At 44.8% G+C, this 21,195-nt stretch overlaps 1 protein-coding gene across 1 annotated transcript in view; it reads left to right on the top strand.

Moving 5' to 3' along the window:
• Positions 1 to 21,195, top strand: part of shc3 (SHC (Src homology 2 domain containing) transforming protein 3) — a 271,811-nt gene that overhangs the window by 98,516 nt on the left and 152,100 nt on the right. Inside the window, exon 3 of the mRNA XM_078568592.1 lies at positions 20,633 to 20,696. Coding sequence (XP_078424718.1) covers positions 20,633 to 20,696 — 64 coding nt within the window. The remainder of the gene's footprint in view (positions 1 to 20,632; positions 20,697 to 21,195) is intronic.

The following is a 21,195-nucleotide window of genomic DNA, read 5'->3' as shown; positions in this document are numbered from 1 at the left end:
AAAGGGAGGATGTAGATATAGTAGTCCAGAAGGAACACTGTGAGATATTGGACGGGATAGTCATAAAGAGAGAGGAAGTACTCAAAGGGTTGAAATCCTTGAAAGTTGATAAGTCACGAGCGCCAGATGGATTGTTTCCGAGGCTGCTGAAGGAAGTCAGGGAGAAGATAGCCGAAGCTCTGAGGATCATTTTCCAATCTTCACTAGATACAGGGGAGGTACCGGAGGACTGAAGAAATACAAACGTAGTTCCATTGTTTAAAAAGGGATTAAAGGAAATGCCAAACAATTTTAGGCCAGTTAGTCTTACATCGGTGGTGAGCAAATTAGTAGAATCAATCCTGAGAGATAGGATTAACTGTCATGTGGAAAGGCATGGACTAGTCAGGGATGGTCAGCATAGATTTGTTAAAGGAAGGCCTTGGCTCACAAATTTGATTGAATTCTTTGAGGAAGTGACAAGAAGGGTTGATGAAGGTAGTGCAGTGGATGTTGTGTACATGGATTTTAGCAAGGCATTTGACAAGGTCCCACATGGCAGATTGGTCAGGAAAGTAAAAGCCCATGGGATTCAGGGTAACATGGCAAACTGGATAAAAGATTGGCTTTGTAACAGGAAACAAAGGGTAATGGTCGATGGATGCCCTTGCGAATGGAAAGTTGTCTCAAGTGGTGTTCCACAGGGCTCGGTGTTGGGACCCTTGCTGTTTGTGTTATATATTAATGATTTGGACGTGAACGTGGGGGGCACGGTTGGGAAATTTGCAGATGACGCAAAGATTGGTCGAGTAGTGGATAGTGTAGAGGATGGCCATAATCTCCAAAACGATATAGATGGGTTGGTGGAGTGGGCGGTAAAGTGGCAGATGGATTTTAACAGAGAAGTGTGAGGTCATACATTTAGGGAGGTCAAACAGTTACAGGGATTACACAATAAATGGGAATATACTAAGAGGGGTAGATGAAGTGAGAGATCTTGGCGTACATGTACACAGGTCCCTGAAGGCAGCAGTTCAAGTAGACAAGGTTGTAAAGAAGGCATATGGAATGCTCTCTTTCATTGGCAGAGGTATAGAATATAAAAGTAAGGATACACTGTTGGAATTGTATAAAATACTGGCGAGGACACAACTGGAGTACTTTGTGCAGTTCTGGTCACCACATTACAGGAAGGACGTAATAGCTCTTTAGAGAGTGCAGAGTAGGTTTACAAGAATGTTGCCGGGGTTAGAAAAGTGTAGCTACGAGGAGAGATTGGATAGGTTGGGATTATTTTCCTTAGTACAAAGAAGGCTGAGAAGTGACTTGATTGAGGTGTACAAAATTATGAGGGGAATAGATAGAGTGGATAGGATAAAATTGTTTCCCTTGGTGGAGAATTCTAGAACCAGGGGACATAGATTCAAGATAAGTGGCAGAAGGCGTAGGGGAGACATGAGGAAGAACTTTTTTACGCAGAGGGTAGTGGGTGTCTGGAATTCGCTGCCCAAGTTGGTGGTAGAGGCAGAAACTCTAAACTCTTTTAAAAAGTACCTGGATCTGCACCTTAAGTGCTGTAAGCTGCAGGGCTATGGGCCGGGTGCAGGAAGGTGGGATTAGAAAGGACACCTGGATGTCCTCGGGCTGGCATGGACAAGCTGGGCCAAATGGCCTCCTTCTGTGCTGTAACTTTTCTATGGTTCTAAAGAGAGATGTCCTGTATCCATAGGAACCAGGAGGCCTTTCTGCCACACATTCATAAGGCAGTGGAAGCAAATATCCATCGAGGTCAATGCCAGGAGCAAAACCCTGAGATATTTGAATGCTGTGTAATAAGAAGTTTACTGACCTCACATGGAGGAGCCCAGCACCAACTTGGCACAAGGCTTTGCCTAGATCTTTGTTACAAAAACAAAGTTTATCAGATTGCTATGTCTTGGGGCTGCCTCTTTAATTTGGGGTATGATGGAGGAATGAAGGGAGTCATGTGACCCATTCTGAATTCTGCCTTATAACAAACTTGGGTGGCCTCAATTTTAAATGTTAAAGGGGGGCCCAGGTTGTTTTACTGGGAAGAAGGTGCAAGATGTTTACAGCTGTAGACAATAGCAAGAGCATCTGTGATGACTGTGGGTAGACTGTTAGTCTCCAAGTCTCACAGGGAGATGTGAAGAGTGACAAGTTTTGTAAACAGTTTAAATTTCTATTTAATTCCAAGATAAATTGGAGTTCGGGGTGTCGCAAGGATAGCTAAATAACATTTCTGCATGGGTACAAGGCCAATGTGATTCATGTTACATCGGGATGGGCTTTAGAAATCGCCATCAGATCCGGGAGCTCACACATGAACGATGCCAGGGCCGGATGATGATTTTCTCCCCGAGCCGATGTCCCTGGATGTCTGGGGATAAGGATTAATTTGGGGGAGTTCGGGGGCCACGTCCAAATGCCGGCTCTTCCTCTGCGCCTTCTTCTGGCACGGGGTCTCTCCCCCCACCTCACCGGCAGCCGAGATGGCGGCGGCACCTCCCCTTGCAGGGAGGAAGATGGAGTGGTGGTGGGGGGAGGAGCAGCAGTGCCAGCCGCGGCCGCCTGAATTGGTGGCCTTGGAGGTGGGGCAGTCCTTCTTCACATTCCCCATCTCTTTGCAGACACCGCACCGCACACCATCCGCTGACCAAGAAATGCGGTAGGCGGCCCCCTCAAAGACAGCATCAAAACCCCCCTCGGTGCACTCTTCCCGGGCCAAGCATACAAAATCCTGGTGCCAGAAGGAGTACACGCGATGGAGGCTGGCCTCCTTCAGGCCGAGCGGGATCAGCACCACCCATGACCTCACTTCCCCCAGATGACAGGGGTGGGTGAGGAGGAGCTCATCAGGGATGATGGATGATGGTTCGAAAGAATCAGCCTCTGGGCGTTGGCTCCCAGAGGGTCCACTGCCAAGAGCGTTGTGCCCACCGTGAGCCCCTTTTTGAGGATGGGGTGCACCGCCCGCTCAGCCTTCAAAAAGAATACGGACTTGCTGTACATCTTGGAGGCTGCCACTGTGGCCAAGGGGCCGACAACCCCGGCCAGAGTCTGCATGCACGCCTCAATCCTCATGGCAGGGTAGGTGTAGCACTTCACCCCGAGCTTGCAGGTCAGTAGCCTAAAGTGTGACGGGGCAACTGGGGAAGTAAGAGCCGAAGAGGCTACCGCTCCCATGTAGGTGGCCCGAGCGGGCCCCGCCACCGGCAAAGATGTTGTCGCCGCCATCGAGGAGTGCTACACCCACCCCGATACAGGTAAAATATACACAACAAACAGAGAAAAAGGGGGCGAGAGTAGGGGAGAGCGAGGGGGGAGGGAGAGACAGAAAGGACAATGGTGGTGGGGGGGGGTTCCAATGTTCCGCTGCAGGAGGAGGATTCTTACCTGGGCAGCTAGCACCGTCCAGGCACAACTCAGGAACAATGGTAAATGTCTGTAAATGCAACTGGCTCTGGGCAGTGCTAGCTAACCCAGGCAAGGCAAGGGAAGGCACAGTGGGGTGCAGGTCTTCCCCTCAAAGTTCAGTCTCTCACAGCCCTCCCTGCTCAGATGTTCTATTCCTCCCCCTGCAGACAACCAAACAGACAAAAGGCAGCTCTTTTCTCCCCCAGGCACCCACCTCTTGCAGCAAAAAGTCCTCCCCCTCCAGCTGGAGTTGTGTCCTCTCTCCTCCAGCTCTCTCCAAACTCCCACTCCCTGGCTCTTCAGGCCTTCTTAGGCCCCACCGTGTAGCAATACGTTGCAGGAGTCTCCAAAAAGAAAAAAAAGTCCAACACCCCAAACTTCTTTACTCCTCCCAGTGGGCAGCAGACCTCTTCCTCCAGGTGAAGGCCAAAAAGAGAATCCCAAATAGCAGCAGCAATCTAGAGACAAAAACCTTAGGAGCAACAAGCAACACCAACTCCCAACTGCAGCAGCAGCAACAAGCTGTAGCTAAGGCCAATCAGGACGATGTAACTCTTTTGAGTCAAACAATTAAACTAAATTAACAAAATCAGGAACAAAGTAAAAAGCAACCCCTTAAAGGGAAACTGCAAAAACAAAGACAACATTTAAAGGAAACTTATCAACGTTAAATCAAAATGTGATCAAAAGGGTCCATAAAGCATCCCAGCCCCTGCGGTGCCCACCGAGCATGGAAGGCCTCGATGGTGCCAGCAGACACCGCGTGCTCCCGCTCCAGGGACACCCGGCCACGAACATAGCCACGGAAGAGGGTCAGACATTCGGGTTGGACAACCCCCTCAATCGCCCGCTGCCTGGACCTGGTCAGGCCCAGGAGCAGGTTCATGAGGAGGTCCTCCTCCCTCCCAGCCCCCTTTGCACAGCCTGGGCACGGGTGTTAATCACTTGTACATACTGTTCACTATTGTCAATAAACTCCCAAGAATGTCTCCCTGACTATGGCTCTTTGTTCTGATGAGCAGTGTTTGTGTCACTCACATATGAATCCTTTCTGCACAAGATAAAGGCAGGTGTCTCAGTCCAGTGCCTCTTGCCTGTACTTTGGCCAGCCTTCAGACCAAAGAGATGGTCCAATTTCTCACTCCCTGGACACATTACTGATGCCTGCGCCTCGACGGTGCTTGTCATTGCTGCCAGAATGTTGTGTACAGGCGTCACAGAGTTCCGTCATTCTGTCTGTGTGCTCTCAGCTGGCCGCCATCACTTCAGCATCTGTGACCGGTGACACTTTCCAATGAAGGGGTCACTTACTGAAGGCAGACATGGCTGTTTCATGGTTGTGTTTCTCTGATATGACCCTGAGCACAGAGCGCAAGCGAGATGCCCTTAGCCAGACAGAGTCAGACATAGTCAGAGCCTATGTGAAGATATATGGAGTGTTCTCACTGCATGTCGTCATCATCCTCCTGTAATTGAGTGACTATTAGGGCCTCCACTGCGTCTCTATGACAGGAGCATTCCCACAGAGGGTATTCGTGCTGCCACAAGCCTGACTGGAGTCAAACGTTCACAGATGCAATGTGAGGATCTATGGTGTCTCCTCACTGCATGTCATCACTATTCTCCACAAATCTAACAGCTACGAGGGCCTCCCGAGCATGCCTGCCTTGTCTGGCCAGTGCGCGGGCCTCATCCCTGTCATCGCCGCCTCCTCACCCTCGTCCCTGTCAGTATCCTCCCCATCGGAGGAGACCTCCAGCTCCTCCATCTCCTCCTCAGCCAGCTCCTCTTCCCATTGCAATGCCAGGTTGTAAAGGGCGCAGCAGACGATAACAATGCATGGCACCCTCTGTGGACTGTATTGCAGAGCTCCACCAGACCGGTCCAGGCACCGGAACCTTATCCTCGGTATTCCGATGATTTGCTCCACCAAGTTGCGAGTTGCAGCATTAGCCTCTTTATACCTTTGCTCTGCTGCACGGGTGTCATCAGCCACATCCTCTGCGGGTAGCCTTTGTCCCCGAGGAGCCATCCCTGCAGCTTCTGTGGAAGACATCAGGGATCTGTGACCCACTGAGAATGTAGGAGTCGTGGACACTGCCAGGAAACTGTGTGTTTCTCTGATATGACCACCACAAATGCAGGCTGCATTTGTGGTGGTCACACACCAGCTGCACATTCAGTGAATGGAAGCCCTTGCGGTTTACATAGTTGACCACGTGTTGTGATGGAGATCTGGGCGCCACGTGAGTGTAGTCAATTGCACCCTGCATCTGTGGAAAACCTGAGATCTGGGCAAATCCAATCACTGTTGCATCCTGGCTCTCCTGGTCCTGGGCGAAATGCATAAAGTTGTGTGCCCTCGCGAAGGTGGCATCCGTGACCTCATGGATGCATTTGTGGGTGGAGGCTTGTGATATCCCACAGGGGTCACCTGTGGAGCCCTGAAAAGAGCTACTGGTGTAGAAATTGAGCGCCATGGTCACTTTCACAGCCACTGGCTGCGGCTGCCCTCCCTGTCCCCGTGGTGCCAAATCCTGCAGCAGGCGGCAGATGTGACTGACCAGTTCCCCGGACACGCGCAGTCTTCGGTGACATTGGTTCTCGGTCAGGAATGAAAGGCGGCCTCTATAGACCCTGGATCTAGCTAGGCACCTATCAGCGATGGCTCGCTGTGGCTCTTCTGTGGTGTGCGCGGAAGCCTCAGCCACCCTCTGTTCCAGAGCATGTTGCTCCTCCCTCTGCACAGCCAGGCACCTCAGTCGCTCTCTTCTCAGTCGTTTTTGTTCTCTGTAAACCACGAGGCATACAGCTAGATTACTAGGCTCCATGATCCTGATCTACTCCTCCTGCAGGTTGAAAGAGAGAGAAGTGTGGGTTAGCATGGGTGTACTAAGAATCTGTCTTGGTTAAGTTTGAAGGCTCCTTATGCATCCTGGAGAGTGCTGGCCACCAATGTGGATGGCCAGGATTTAGTGCACTGCATTGCTGCCCGAGACCCCACCCACCTCCACACCCTTCCACCTGGCTGATTGGTGACAGCTTTGCCCATTGGATGCATGCTGTGCTCTTAACTCAGGCACAGGCATTCTCCTAACCTGCGCTGCAAGGCTGAACTGTTAGCTTGAACCATGGGGGAGACTGATCCAAACTGGGATGATGACATTGCAAGGGGCTGTGAGAGGGTCTACCAATGACTGCTCCATGACCAACTTTAGTAAGGAGATGGTACAACTTGCTCAATCGACCAATTGTTCTGAAGTTCACTAAAACACTCATTAGTTTGCAGTCTGTGCCCAAGGAGTGAAAAGCTCTGGAGCACGTTGATGCCTCTGCATTGCTTGAGTGGGCAGATAAGCTAGAGGCCCGACTGCAATCATATCAATGGCTGTGTCTAATCTGTCTCGGCTGCAGAGGAATGGTCACTTTGTGCAGTATTCCCTAATGCGTGGCCACTTCCTTCGCCCATTCCCCTGCCCTGCACGTGCTTGTGCGCTACCTTCAACCCCATGGTAGCCCTTGTCCCCACCCCTGCCCCCCTCCCTCCCAATGTGCCTCAACCGCAGGGCAGCCCTTGCTTCCCCCCCCAACCCGCCTCAACCTTGAAGTCCAACAAGCGACTCGGACGAGCGATCTGCAATGATACAGCGTACTCATCTCTGAGTACCCCTCGAAGTCCAGCCCACCAAGTGCATACCTTTTATATGCTGTTGTGAAACGCGTCAGCATGCAATCACACTGATGTGGGCGGAAGATCCAGTGGGGGGTATGATTCCAGCGGTGGGGGGATGATTCCGGTGGGGGAAGGACAATTCGGGCGAGCAGGATTTATAATGATATGCAGATGTATTATAATGAAGTTCCCAACGTCTGATTGCAGGAAACATGGCCTGCCATCAGTGGGTGGAGCGGGTAATTGCAAACTGGTTTCACAACATCGTGAAACCGATTTCTGGCCTTCTCACCATATTGTCCATTCACGCCACCGAACACACCCGACGCCAGGAGGCATGGATGATTCCGCCCATCATTTTCATTGACAAGACCAACTTCTGCCTTCTCCCCAAAGCTAGACTCTTTTCTATTCCTCCAGCTCCTTAATGGGTTTATAGATGGAGATCTGCCCTCAGCTGCCTATGTGACTTTGTGGTCTTCCAGGTGTGACCTGATAGCAATTGGGATGCTGTTTCAAAACTCTTCCATTATCATTAGCTCTATCAAATTTTCAAAATTCTGTTCAAGTTTCAGTACCCAAAACCACCAGTCCTGTTTGTAGATTTTGGGGAGGAGGTAGAAGCGGACTGTCCTAGGTTGGGAGACTATGAGGTTGGAAGCTGTGGAGGGAAGATCTCCAGAGGAGATGAGGTCAGTGACAGTCCCGGAAACAATGGCTTGATGTTCGGTGGTGGGGTCATGGTCCAGGGGAGGTAGGAGGAAGTGTCTGAGAGTTGGCGCTCAGTCTCTGTGAGATAGATGTCAGTACGCCAGACAACAACAGCAGCACCCTTGTCAGCAGGTTTGATAACAAAGTCAGGGTTGGACCTGAGAGAATGGAGTGTGGCAAGTTCAGAAGGAGACAGGTTGGAGTGGGTGAGAGGAGCAGAGAAATTGAGACGGCTGATGTCACGCAGACAGTTCTCAATGAAACTGCAACTCTTAGCTGAAACAAATGGCTCCCAGGGCTTTTCTGAACCCTGACTGCCTAGAGTCTGCTAACAATAGCACCTGTTGGATATAGCCTCTTACCCTGCTGCAAAACACTCAGATAAATTGAAACCAGAGAATCTTCTTAAGCTGCACTCACCTCCGTGATGATGTAGCCTTTAAAGGTTCACTGAATGCTTTTAAACGAATTTAGCCCTAACTCTCCAAAAAAAAATCTCTGGACTGCACTTCTTTGCAAGCAGTGTAGACATCATGGATGGAATTTTCCAGCCCCGCCCACCGCCGGGATCATCCGGTCCCATCGAAATTCAATGGACTTTTGGCTGGGCCACTGAACGTCCCACAGTAGGTCCCACCACGACGGGGCCGGAAAATCCCAGCCCATGTCTCCAGTTCTCCAGTTCTCTAAGTAAGCCCACCTGCTGTTTTATGTCTCCATCTTTTCTATTCTGACTCTATTAAGCAAACATGGCTAATCTCTGGACTGCCATTTTCTTTTAAGTGTTCTGGCAACCTCTAAAGTCCAGCACTTTAGTTACCTTATCTTCATAACAATAATCTTCCCAGAACTAAACATTACCTCTAAAATATTAACATGAACCATTGTTAGAATCATATATCTCAAGACTGAATTTTTCTTTTACAAAATGGAAGGACATGGCATGATCTGGACATTTAGATGCTAACCTGGATTTTTTTTAGAAAAAGGTCATAAGTTCACCTTTTCCAAGAAATCACCTGACCTTTATGGGTACTTGTGGAAGATCTGGTTGTTTGTTTTGAACTGAAATCACTTTAATAGATGGAGAAGAGTACTGAAAAGGAAGGTTGGTAACTTGCTGGAAATCACATGGGAGAGAGGAAAATAAAAGCTAGATTCTTTTCTATTCCTCAATGGGTTTATAGATGGAGATCTGCCCTCAGTCCTGTTTGTGAACCTGCTGGTTTTGCTTTCAGTCTTGTTGGAAAAAGGCTGAGAACAGAAGGCTACCCTGACTAGCTCTCTCTCCCCCTCTCTGCTTTGTGAAACTGTGTGTGTTTTTCGGCCTGTAGCCAGATAATCCTCATCTGAGTATAGTTTGTCTGCATACTTTTGGACTTGCTAGCTGAGACAGGAAAAATTGGTCCAGCTATACTTTCCTCCGCGCTGAGGCATCATTGGTGAACTTCCCGACATCCACTGGGCCCATTCCCTCTTCACCCGAGGGAACTTCAGACCAACAGCATCGAACCTCAGTGAGCTTTAATTTTTCTTTCTTTCTAAGGGAGTTTTATTCCCCCATTTGCCCAACACTGCGGAGATTATCTGTCTGTCTTTTGTTTGTCTGTGTGTATGTGTGTCCGTGTGTGTGTGCTGGGGAAGTTTAAAAGGGTTAGTTAGTCACACTTCCAGGTTACTTTTCTCATCAATTAAAGCGATTGCAGTTCAAAACAAACAACTAGATCTTCTATAAGTACCATAAAGGCCAATTCTTGAAACTTGTTTAAAAGGAGTTTTGTTTTACAATGAATTAATCATTCTGAGATTTTTGAAAGAAGCCTGGTTGGACTCTTTTTTCTTCTGGGTACCAGAAGTATAGGTAAACAATTGGCCATTTGGTAAGAAAGTTAAACATTTAAATTAATGGTATGGCCTGTGGAGTAGTGGGGTTTGATAATTCGCACACTCCTCCCATCCTGGTCATAACATAAGTTGGGGCTCTTGCGAGATTTGAAATGTGGACAGCGGGTGAATGGATGTGGAATAATAATTGGTAAGGGATAAAAGGATGGAGACCACGGAGAGGATTTTCCCCTTGTGGGGTGGGCCCAGCGGACAGGCCCAGGAGTGGCCGCGCAACAGTCCGCTGCCCGTGATTGGGCCCTGACCATGATTTCACACTGGCTGGCCATTTAATGGCCAGCCAGCATGAAAGACGAGCTAAGAGTCTCAGCGCTGCCAGGGTGGGGGCGGGGAGGAGCACAAGCGCTGAAGTGTGCGCATGTGCGGGGTTGCGCTCAGTGAAAGCTCCCTGAAGGCATAGAGCTGCCTTAGGAAGCTGAAGATTTTTAACCTGAGAAATAAAGAATTCAGAAATAAGGAAATCATGTTCCCACATGTGACTCTGTCACATTAACAGGGATATGTGGAAAATGAGTTTCAAAAATTTTTATTGGTTTTTTATTTGCTGTCCAAAATCTCATCCCTCCCGTGGATGAGGTTTCGTTAAAAATACAAAGGCCGCCTGGCCTGTTCGCCTGCCCGCCAACCGAATGGTTGGACGGGCAGCGAAAAATTCAATTTAATTAATTGATTAAGGGCCTTAATAGGCTCTTAATTGTCGGTGGGCGCGCTGCCACCTCTCACACGCACCCGCTGAGTGAAATATCGCAAGAGTGTGCGATGATGTTGAAATGCTCGCCCGACGTCATCGCGCACTATTTCACTCCCGTTTGGGTTGGGCGCGCACCCGCCTGCAGGATGAAAAATTCTGCCCCAGGTTTCTTAGACATTGGCAAACTAAAATGGCTTTGGGGGTTGTTGAGACTTTCCTACAGATGGAAGATGTAACCCTGATTGGCTTACAAAAATTAACTAAGACTCAGTTAACAGAATTGGCAGATTAGCTGGAGTTAGAATTACCTGTAGGGGCAAGGAAAGCAGACATTGTTGGGATAATAGCGCAGCATTTGAAATTGGAAGGGATAACAGAGAAACCACGTTCTCCAGGGGATGAGTCAATTGAGTTAGCTAAGATTCAGTTGCGAATGAAGCAACTTGAACATGGACAGTTAATGCATAAACTTGAACAAAAAGAAAAGGAAAGAGAGAGAGCACTTCAAAGGGAGCAAGCAGAAAGGCAGGAGAGAAAAAGGGAGCGAGATGAGATAAGAGAACTTGATCTCCAGAGGGAAAAGTTGGCACTGGAGGGAAGAGAGAAGGAACGAGAAAGAAAAAACTGGCTTAAAAGGCTCAACTTTAAAAAAGAGGCCTCAGACTCTGAGGAAGGTTCTGATGATGAAAAAACCTCCAACCCAAAGCCTAGTGGGGAGATATTTAAATTTGTGCAAGCCCTCCAAAATTGTGAGGAAAGGGATGTAGAGACATTCTTTATTTTGTTTGAAAAGGTAGCTAAGCAAATTAAATAGCCAAAACAGAGTAGGTTGATGGGTAGAGTTCATGAAGTTTATGCTTTACCTTCAGAAGAGATTTCTGTGGATTGTGATGCAGTGAAAAGGCTATTTTTAGTGCATATGGGTTGGTCCCTGAGGCATACAGGCAGAAATTTTGAAACACAAGGAGATGGCCTGGGCAAATCTATATTGAATTTGAAAGGGTAAAGCAGAGTAACTTTGACGGTTGGATACGGGTATTAAAGGTAGAGACAATGTATGAAGCTCTTAGGGAAATAATTCTCTTGGAAGAGTTTAAAAATTCACTTCCTCCAGTTGTTAGAACCCACGTTGAAGACCAGAGGGTTGCAATAGCTAGACAGACAGCGGAGATGGCTGACGATTATTAGCTGGCCCATAAATCTAAACCTTTTTCCTTCATCCCCACAAACCCAAGAAAGATAGAAGGTGGGAAGGTGAAAGGAAGGCAAGTATCCAGGGAAGAGAAGGGACAGCTGGGAATACTCTGGAAACTCCTCCCCAGGCCACTGGGGATGGAAGTGTTATTCGAAGGCCTAAATGTTTCCCTTGTAACAAGTTGGAACATGTTCATGCAGAGTGCTGGAAATTATGTGGGAAATCAATGGAACCTATTGGGGTACATAAGGGTGATTCAGGAAAAGGAACCCTGACTGAAAGTACAACAGATCAAGTTGTAGAGCTAACCGCAGCTGTGAAACCGAGTGTGAACACTGTTGTGAGTTCAGGGGAGATGAATGAGATACATGAGAGTTAGAAAGAATTTTTGTCGAGAGGAAAAGTAACCCCTTATCTCTCAAATTAGACAGCTAAACCTATAATCATACTTAGAGATACGGAAGCCACCTAAACACTCTTGATGGGGAAAGGCACAACTTTTCCACCAGAGAGTGCTTTAGGAGCCAAACTTTTAATCAGTGATATTGGTGGAGTGTGTATATCTGTACCTTTGTACCGGGTGCACTTGGAGTGTGACCTAATATCTGTAACAGCGACGGTAGGGGTTGTTCAGAAGTTACCCATAGATGGAGTTGATTTACTCCTGGGAAATGATTTAGCTGGAGCGAAGGTAGTAGCTTCTCCCATAATTACAGAAAGCCCAAGTGAGGTTAAAGAGATGGAACAGTTACAGGAAACGGTTCCAGGAATTTTTCCTTTGTGTGTGATGACCCGAGCAATGGCTAAGCAAAGTCCATCATCAACTTAGATAATGTGAAAGAGATGTTTAACAAATCTTCTCTAGTTGAAGCTCAACAAGCTGATCCAGTGTTAAGTAAGAGAGCACAATCAGCCCAAACTGAAACTGAGGCTAAGGAAGTTCCGGAATGTTATTATATTAAAAATGGAATTCTAATGAGCTGCAGACAAAGGTTGTTCGTCAGATAGTGGTACTGCCCAAAAACCGTAAAGAAATATTATGGATAGCACATGAAATTCCTATGGCAGGACATGTAGGGATACGGAAAACTCAAGCACAGGTAAACCGGCAGTTTTGCTGGCCAGGTCTTCATAAGAACATGGTGCAGTTTTGTAAAACACGCCAGACGTTCCAGATAGTGGGAAGACCACAACATGCAGTCAAACCGGTACCCTTAATTCCCATACTGGGTTTTGAGGCACCATTCAGTAGGGTGTTAATAGACTCTGTGAGGCCATTGCTAAAAGTGAAAGCAGGACACCAGTATATCCTTACTATCATGGATATGGCAACTCGATTTCCAGAGGCCATCCTTTTAAAGACAATTACAGCTAAAGTAATGGTAGAGAAGTTAATGCAATTTTTTACTCAATATGGATTACTGGTAGAAATCTAGTCGGATCAAGGTTCCAATTTTATGGCTAAAATTTTTCAGAATATAATGAGTAGTTTGGGTATAAAACAGTTAAAGTCCACAGAATACCATCCACAAACACAGGGAGATTTAGAGAGGTACCATCTAACTCTCAAAACAATGATTAAAGAATATTGTCATGAATATCCCCACGATTGGGGCAAAGGACTGGATTTTCTTTTATTTGCTACCCGAGATTCACCAAATGAACCTACTGGTTTTAGCCCTTTTGAATTAATTTATGGACATGAGATAAGAAGTCCTCTGAAATTAATCAAAGAAAAAATTTCAGGAAGCTGGGACAAATCCTCTGTGTTAAATTGTGTGTCCGTGTTCCAGAACAGGTCACGGGAGCCGACAAAGTGGCTCAAGAACATCTTAAAGTTTCTCAAACAAAGATGAAAGATCAGCTAGATAAGCAAGCTGGAACCCGAACATTACAACCAGGGGATGAGGTGTTAGTGTTATTGCCTTTACAGGGTGAACCTCTGAAAACACATTTCAGTGGTCCATACAAGGTAATCAAGAGGGTTGGTAAATTATTTGATTGACACAGCAGATTGTAGGAAAAATAATCAGCCGTGTCATATCAATATGTTAAAATGATACCATCCCAGGAAGGAAGATAGGAAAGAGCAGGTATGTAAGGTTGTAAGTATAGTGGAGGACAAAGGAGACAGCGAGGATGAAGTAGAAGGAGACTTAGACAGTTCACAAATTGAACCTCCTACCATCCCGTTAGCTAACACTGAAATATTAGGACAGTTAGATACCATATTTTCATACTTAGAGGCAGGACAAAGAGAGGATCTAGTGAAGTTACTCATAGAACTTAAAGGGATCTGTAGGGATAAACTAGGGTTTACAACTTTAGCCATGCATTATGTGGATGTAGGGGAATCTTCTATAAAGCAACATCCTTATCGTTTAAGTCCAGAGAAGCAAGCAGAAGTGACAGCAGAAATTCAATATATGTTAGAAAACCACGTAATTGAGCCTTGTGTTAGTGCCTAAATCTGAAGGGTCAACCAGATTCTGCATAGACTATAGAAAGGTTAATACGATAACAAAAATGGATTCCTACCCAATCCCTCGTCTAGAAGGTTGTATTGACAGGGTTGGCAGTGCTACGTTCCTCACTAAGATAGACTTGTTAAAAGGATACTGGCAAGTATCTTTAACATCGTGAGCTAAGGTGATATCGGCTTTAGTCATGTCAAATGGGCTGTAGCAATGCCGAGTAATGCCACTTGGACTAAAAGTGCTCTAGTCATTTTCCAAAGACTAATGTATCAAGTGGTCACTAATGTTCCTAACTGTGTAGTTTACTTGGATGACATATTGATTCACAGCAACATGTGGAAAATCACCTAAAACAGCTGGAAGCCCTATTTAAACAATTACAGAAGACAGATGTAGTAATAAACCTTGCAAAAAGTGAGTTTGCAAAAAACGCAAGTAACTTATTTAGGGCATATCAGGACAGGGACAAGTTTTGCCAAGAACAGCGAAGGTACAGGCTTTGATGGAATTCCATGTTTCTAAAACAAAATGGGAAATCATGAAATTTTTAGAGATGTGTGGTTCCTATCATAAATTTGTGTCAAACTTCAGCATAATAGTGACTCTACTAACAGATTTATTGCAAAAGAAAGCAAAGGTGGTATGGTCAAGAGAGTGCCAGACAGCTTTTGAGAATTTGAAGGTGTTATAGCACGGCTGTTGGTAAATGCCGAGCTGCCCAGGTCCCAGATGGAAACTTGAAATAACTGCCAAAACATTTTTTGCAATTTGTATAGTATGAGGAGAAGTTCTGAAATCATGAAATGATGTCTCTGACTACTTGTGATGATTTTATAGTAAAGTAAACATTTATTAAAAGAATAAAGAAAAGAAACACAATTACACTTAAACACAAGAATGACTTTACATAGTAAACAGTACTTTAAAACAGTACCACAAATCTTAATGTAACTACCCTTTTCTGTTCAGCAACTATCCTTATAGATTTTAAAATCCATAGAATTCCGGTAATACTTACCACACAGTGCCTTTTTTTCCTTGGGGCGTCCTCTGAGGCTGACAGCAACTTGGTCTTCAGGTCTGGCCTTGTTCACACTGTCTTCTTGGAGTTCTGCCCAGCTACCCTACTGTCTTCTGGGAGATCTGACCAGCTACCCTCTCACATAGGCTTCAATATTTCCTTAAATGCATTCCTTCCCTTTGATCTCTCTATTATCTCAACTAGTCTCTTCAGAAATGCTTTCTTCCCAGAATTGATTAAATCAATCTTTACTTTAGCTCTTAGACTTGTAAAAGCAAACTTAGCCTATCTTTACCTCAATTCCTTACACCTTTTTATAACATGCATATATCCCCCTTTGAACTAAAACAACTCAATTCAAATTATTCCTGTTATTGCTTTATGTTCCTCTTTAAGTTCCTCTTGGTTCATTAACATATCAAAACCACTATTGCCTTTAGACCCTTGCTCTTAATTCAATTACAGCCAGACTTCCAATACATAAGAAAATATGCCAGAGTTATTACCAGAAGAAAAATATTACAAATTCTTATTTTCTTGACAAAGGCGACTCTAACTAATGAAACAATATTAGCCACCCCTAATTTTGGTAAACCCTTCAAGCTGGCTATCGATGCTGGTGACTTGGGGTTGGTGCAGTCTTATTGCAAGAAGATGAATTGGGCATTGAGAAGCCAAAAATTAAACTGGCATCAAAAGAGATACTTGTTATGATGTGGCAGGTGATATGTGCCAGGCCGACCAAATTCACAAGGGAAACTTGGCCATGCTATCACAATGGTTTTGCAATTTGTATTTATTACAAGAAGACCTGTACACTGAATTCAGAAGTAATGAGTCCACTAACACCTTTAGAGATTTTAAAAACTAAATTAAAGCATGGTTTTAACAATGCTATTAACAAAAGAAAGGATTTCAAACACACGCGTATGATTACAATTACTTAATATTATAACAAAAACCAAAATTTCTAATTAAACTAATTCTCAACTACACATCCCCTTTAAGGGGGTGAATAGATTTTAGCCAGCCAGAAAATTTACCACAGCACACACTTGACAGTGGAATTCCAAAGGCAACTTTAGTTACTGGACACAGCAGACTTTTGCAAACATGACTGAAGGCTTCCCAGAGGCTGTTTTATACACTCCTTTTAGTTCTTATATGGCCCCACAACATCACCTTCCTTCCTTCTTTATACATGTTTCTCTCTCTTTAATCTGTAAATTCCATTGCTCTATATGTCTTTTGAAATGTACTTTTCCCATAATATAAATATCTTTCATGTTGCCAATATGGTCAGTACCTTTCGAGAAAAATCGTAGAATCACACAGTGCAGAAGAGGCCCTTCGGCCCATCAAGTCTGCACCGACATGTGAGAAACACCTGACCTACCTACCTAATCCCATTTACCAGCACTTGGCCCATAGCCTTGAATGTTATGATGTGCCAAATGCTCATCCAGGTAGTTTTTAAAGGATGTGAGGTAACCTGCCTCCACCACCCTCCCAGGCAGTGCATTCCAGACCGTCACCACCCTCTGGGTAAAAAGGTTTTCCTCACATCCCCCTCTAAACCTCCTGCCCCTCACCTTGGAGTTATGTTCCCTTGTGACTGACCCTTCAATTAAGGGGAACAGCTGCTCCCTATCCACCCTGTCCATGCCCCTCATAATCTTGTACACCTCGATCAGGTCGCCCCTCAGTCTCCTCTGCTCCAACAAAAACAACCCAAGTCTATCCAACCTCTCTTCATAACTTAAATGTTTCATCCCAGGCAACAACCTGGTGAATCTCCTCTGCACCCCCTCCTGTGCAATCACATCCTTCCTATAATGTGGCGACCGGAACTGCACACAGTACTCCAGCTGTGGCCTCACCAAGGTTCTATACAACTCCAACATGACCTCCCTACTTTTGTAATCTATGCCTCGATTGATAAAGGCAAATGTCCCATGTGCCTTTTTCACCACCCCACTAACATGCCCCTCCGCCTTCAGAGATCTATGGACACACACGCCAAGGACCCTTTGTTCCTCAGAACTTCCTAGTGTCATGCCGTTCATTGAATACTTCCTTGTCAAATTACTCATTCCAAAATGTATCACCTCACATTTTTCAGGGTTAAATTCCATCTGCCACTTATCTGCCTATTTGACCATCCTGTCTATATCTTCCTGTAGCCCAAGACACTCAACCTCACTATTAACCACCTGGCCAATCTTTGTGTCATCCGCAAACTTACTAATCTTACTCCCCACATAGTCATCTATGTCGTTTATATAAATGACAAATAATAGGGGACCGAGCACAGATCCCTGTGGTACACCACTGGACACTGGCTTCCAGTCACTAAATAAACATAATGACCTTGCCATATTTATTTTGTTAGCTGTAAACATCCTCCTGTCACTTTGAAACCCCTTCACTTTTCTAAAAATGCAAATTTCCTTCACACCCTACATGCTAAGACCTCATCATGTTTACTCATTAGCATTTCAAATGCCTTTTATCCCTAACCTCTTTTGATAATTTCAAATTTGCAGCCTACTTGACTCTAATTTAATTAAATCACATGGACAAACCATCTACACTCACACCCATAAACCTACTTTACAATAAACAACAATAATATTATGAAAAATATTATAGTCTCGTGACATATTCTATAGTAGAAGAGGAAACACTGGGATTGTTACTTGTTCTTAAGCATTTTGAAGTATGTATCCGTCATGGCTGTAAAGAAACATTAGTATATACTGACCATAACCCTTTGGCCTTTGATGAAAAAATTAAGACTCAGAATGACAAACTGTTCCAATGAAACTTGCTAATACAATCTTATAACTTGAAGATTGTTCATATTGCTGGGAAGTATAATATAATTGCTGATTCATCATTAAGAATGTAAATTTTGTAAAACTATCTGAAAAGCAAGGAAGTCAGAAAAAAACTGTACAAACTCTATACGGAATGAATGGCTGAATGAGTGCATATTTGAATTTTGTTTTATATGTTGTACATACCTTTTTCTGTACACTTTGTGATGAAACACATTTGGAAATGGTGTTTCATCTCTTAAGGGCGGAGGCATATTAGAATCATATTTCTTAAGACTGAGTTTTTCATTTACAAAATGGAAGGATATGGCATGATCTGGACATTTAGATGCTAACCTGGGATTTTTTTGAAAAGGTCAAAATGTTCACCTTTTCCAAGAAATCACCTGACCTTTATGGTACCTGTGGAAGATTTGGTTGTTTGTTTTGAACTGCAATCACTTTAATTGATGGAGAAAAGTACTGAAAAGGAAGGTTGGTAACTTGCTGGAAATCACATGCGAGAGAGGAAAATAAAACTTAAGTTGTGAACCTGTTGGTTTTGAAGGCAGTCTTGTTGGAAAAAGGCTGAGAACAGAAGGCTACCCTGACTAGCTCACTCCCTCTCTGCTTTGTGAAACTGTGGTTCTCGATCTATGGCCAGATAATCCTCATCTGAGTGTAGTTTGTCTGCATACTTTTGGACTTGCTAGCTGAGATAGGGAAAATTGGTCCAGCTATGCTTTCCTCCACGCTGAGGCATCATTGGTGAACTTCCTGACATCTACTGGGACCATTCCTTCTTCACCTGAGGGAACTTCAGACCAACAGCATCGAACCTCAGTGAACTTTAATATTTCTTCCTTTCTAAGGGAGTGTTTTTTTTTTCTCATTCGCCCGACTGCAGAGAATATCTGTGTGTCTTTTGTTTGTCTGTGTATGTGTGTCTGTGCGTGTGTGCGGGGGAAGTTTAAGAGGGTTAGTTAGTTACACTTCCTGATTATAATCGTGTGTCAATCAGTTCTTGAAACTCATTTAAAAGGAGTTATGTTTTATAATGAATTAATTGTTCTGAGATTTTTGAAAGAAGCCTGGTCAGACTCTGTTTTCTTCTCGGTACTAGAAGTATAGGTAAACAATTGGCCATTCTGATAAGAAAATTAAACATTTAAATTAATGGTTTGGCCTGCGGAGTAGTGGGGCTTGATAATTTGCAGTCTCCTCCCGTTCCGGTAATAACACCATGAACTACATATTTGTCACAGGTTTTTATAACAACATATTTTTGTCAGCGTCTATTTGCTTATCCAACTCTTGCAGATGAACCTGGATCAAATTTCATTCAACCTGTCTTGGATCGATTCATGATCATTGATATTTATGTGATATTCAATGTTCATCTAATTTCTGTTTTCATTGTTCCATAAATTCCACTGTCTCCATTATTATACCACACCATATGCATGCTCCCAATTCCTCTCTTCAGCAACACCAATTCACTTTACTTTGGGGCTGTCCTCCTTAGTTCCAGATCATTGTTTGACTCATATGACACTTTCACAAAGCACCTTTTGCCTTTGCAGGCACTATCTCTAATCCCTTTTCTTCCTCATTTTACTTGGATTTCATGTCTTCCTCATGTCCTGACCTTGATCTGCCTCCAACCTATTTCCTTCTGGTTTTAGTAGAACCAGGATGGGAGTGGGAAGACATGAGTGACTGATGTCTTTCAAGGAGATGTGTTTGCAATTTAAGTATTTTAATGAGGCTGAAAGCCTCATTTGCTTCTCCATTTTGAATTTAACTATGGACAGACAAGCCTTGGGAGACCTGCTGATAAAACTAGGTGAGGACTTTTGGACCCAAGAGGTGATCATCTTTCCACCTACTTGCTGGATCAAGTGTGCCTGCCTGGAAGACCTCTCATGATTGGACATCTGTCTGACCCTTCCAATCTTCCCCTGACCTTTCCCTGAGGCCTCTACTCTCTCAATCCCCATCCAAGTTTCAATTTTTCTCCCAGGCCTCCAACCTCCACCTCATTCCTGAGACCTCTGATTCTCCCCTTGCAGGCCTCTGATACCATGCCCCCCCTTTAGTCTTCCAGTACCTATACCCCTAAAGCCTCCAATTCCCCCTCAAGACTTCTGGGATGGGGCCTCCCTGGGGGTGGTTTCGTGATTAGTCGCCCAAGGTTGATCACTGCAGGACCCCAGGTCTGATGAACCCCTGGAATCGACCACCACCATCATAAACTGGGATCAACCCTATTCGGGATCGGTATGCCCCTCCCCCTGCCTGCTGTCATCGTCCTGGGGCATGGACTTACCTTGTCATGTGGCCTCCTCTGGACTGCTCTCCATTCCCCCTGTCCTCCTCCTGGTGCACCCTGACTGGAGGCTAAACATGTCAATCAGACTGACTTTCAGGCAGCAAACCTGTCGGTGATATCACACATGATAACGTGTGCAACTCTGATTTCTGGGTTCCCCTCGCTCTCCAGATTCCCAAACCCCTGATGGGTCAGGTAAGTTAAAATCCAGCCCAATATCTTCCCCTCTTGCATGATGTTTTGCTTTAATCTTATGGTATAATTAAATATAAATACAATATCTCACAAAGTACCTTAGTTAATATATTTGTGTTGCCTGTGGCACAGTGTTAGTATGTGGGTTTATTTTGTTCAGAGAAGCTGTCCTTAATATAATACGTTTCTTTTTCAGAGAAGCTATCAGTCGAGTGTGTGAAGCTGTACCAGGCACTAAAGGGGCTTTTCGAAAGAGAAAGGTATCTGCACGATTCTTTATTTTTAAATTTGAATTGCTAGCAGCAGAAGCTATTTTTCAGTCTTCTGGATGCGTGATAAGACCTAATAATCAACCTGAGAAGGGTTAATTTTATGATCCTGTGTTCCCAACAGGGGAGTTGAGCTCATAGACGGCATAGGCCAGAGTTAGGGTGACGACATTGTAGTTCTTATTCTCTTAATCACACTCACTGCTAGAAGCACAGAATAATGGAATTAGCACTGTAATAATTTTTGATTCTCACACAAATTATTGAAGTTGGAAATCCTGGTTTACTCATTTAATAAAATGTTTTGAAGAATGGCACATTAATAATGTTTTTACTTTGTTTCAGTTAATGGTGCATTGCTTGTTCCTAATGAGTCTTCCCCCTCCTCCTCCCACATGCTTCACAACAGCTATTACATAACAAAGTGGAAATGATTTACAATTCCCTTCACTCTTCTGCTGGAATGTTTTTGATCTCTGTAAGAAGGAGC

The sequence above is a fragment of the Cetorhinus maximus genome, chromosome 2 (genome assembly GCF_964194155.1).
Source record: "Cetorhinus maximus chromosome 2, sCetMax3.hap1.1, whole genome shotgun sequence".
Lineage (NCBI taxonomy): Eukaryota > Metazoa > Chordata > Chondrichthyes > Lamniformes > Cetorhinidae > Cetorhinus > Cetorhinus maximus.
The sequence above is the reverse complement of the archived record's forward strand: the minus strand, read 5'-3'. Positions and strand labels throughout refer to the sequence as shown.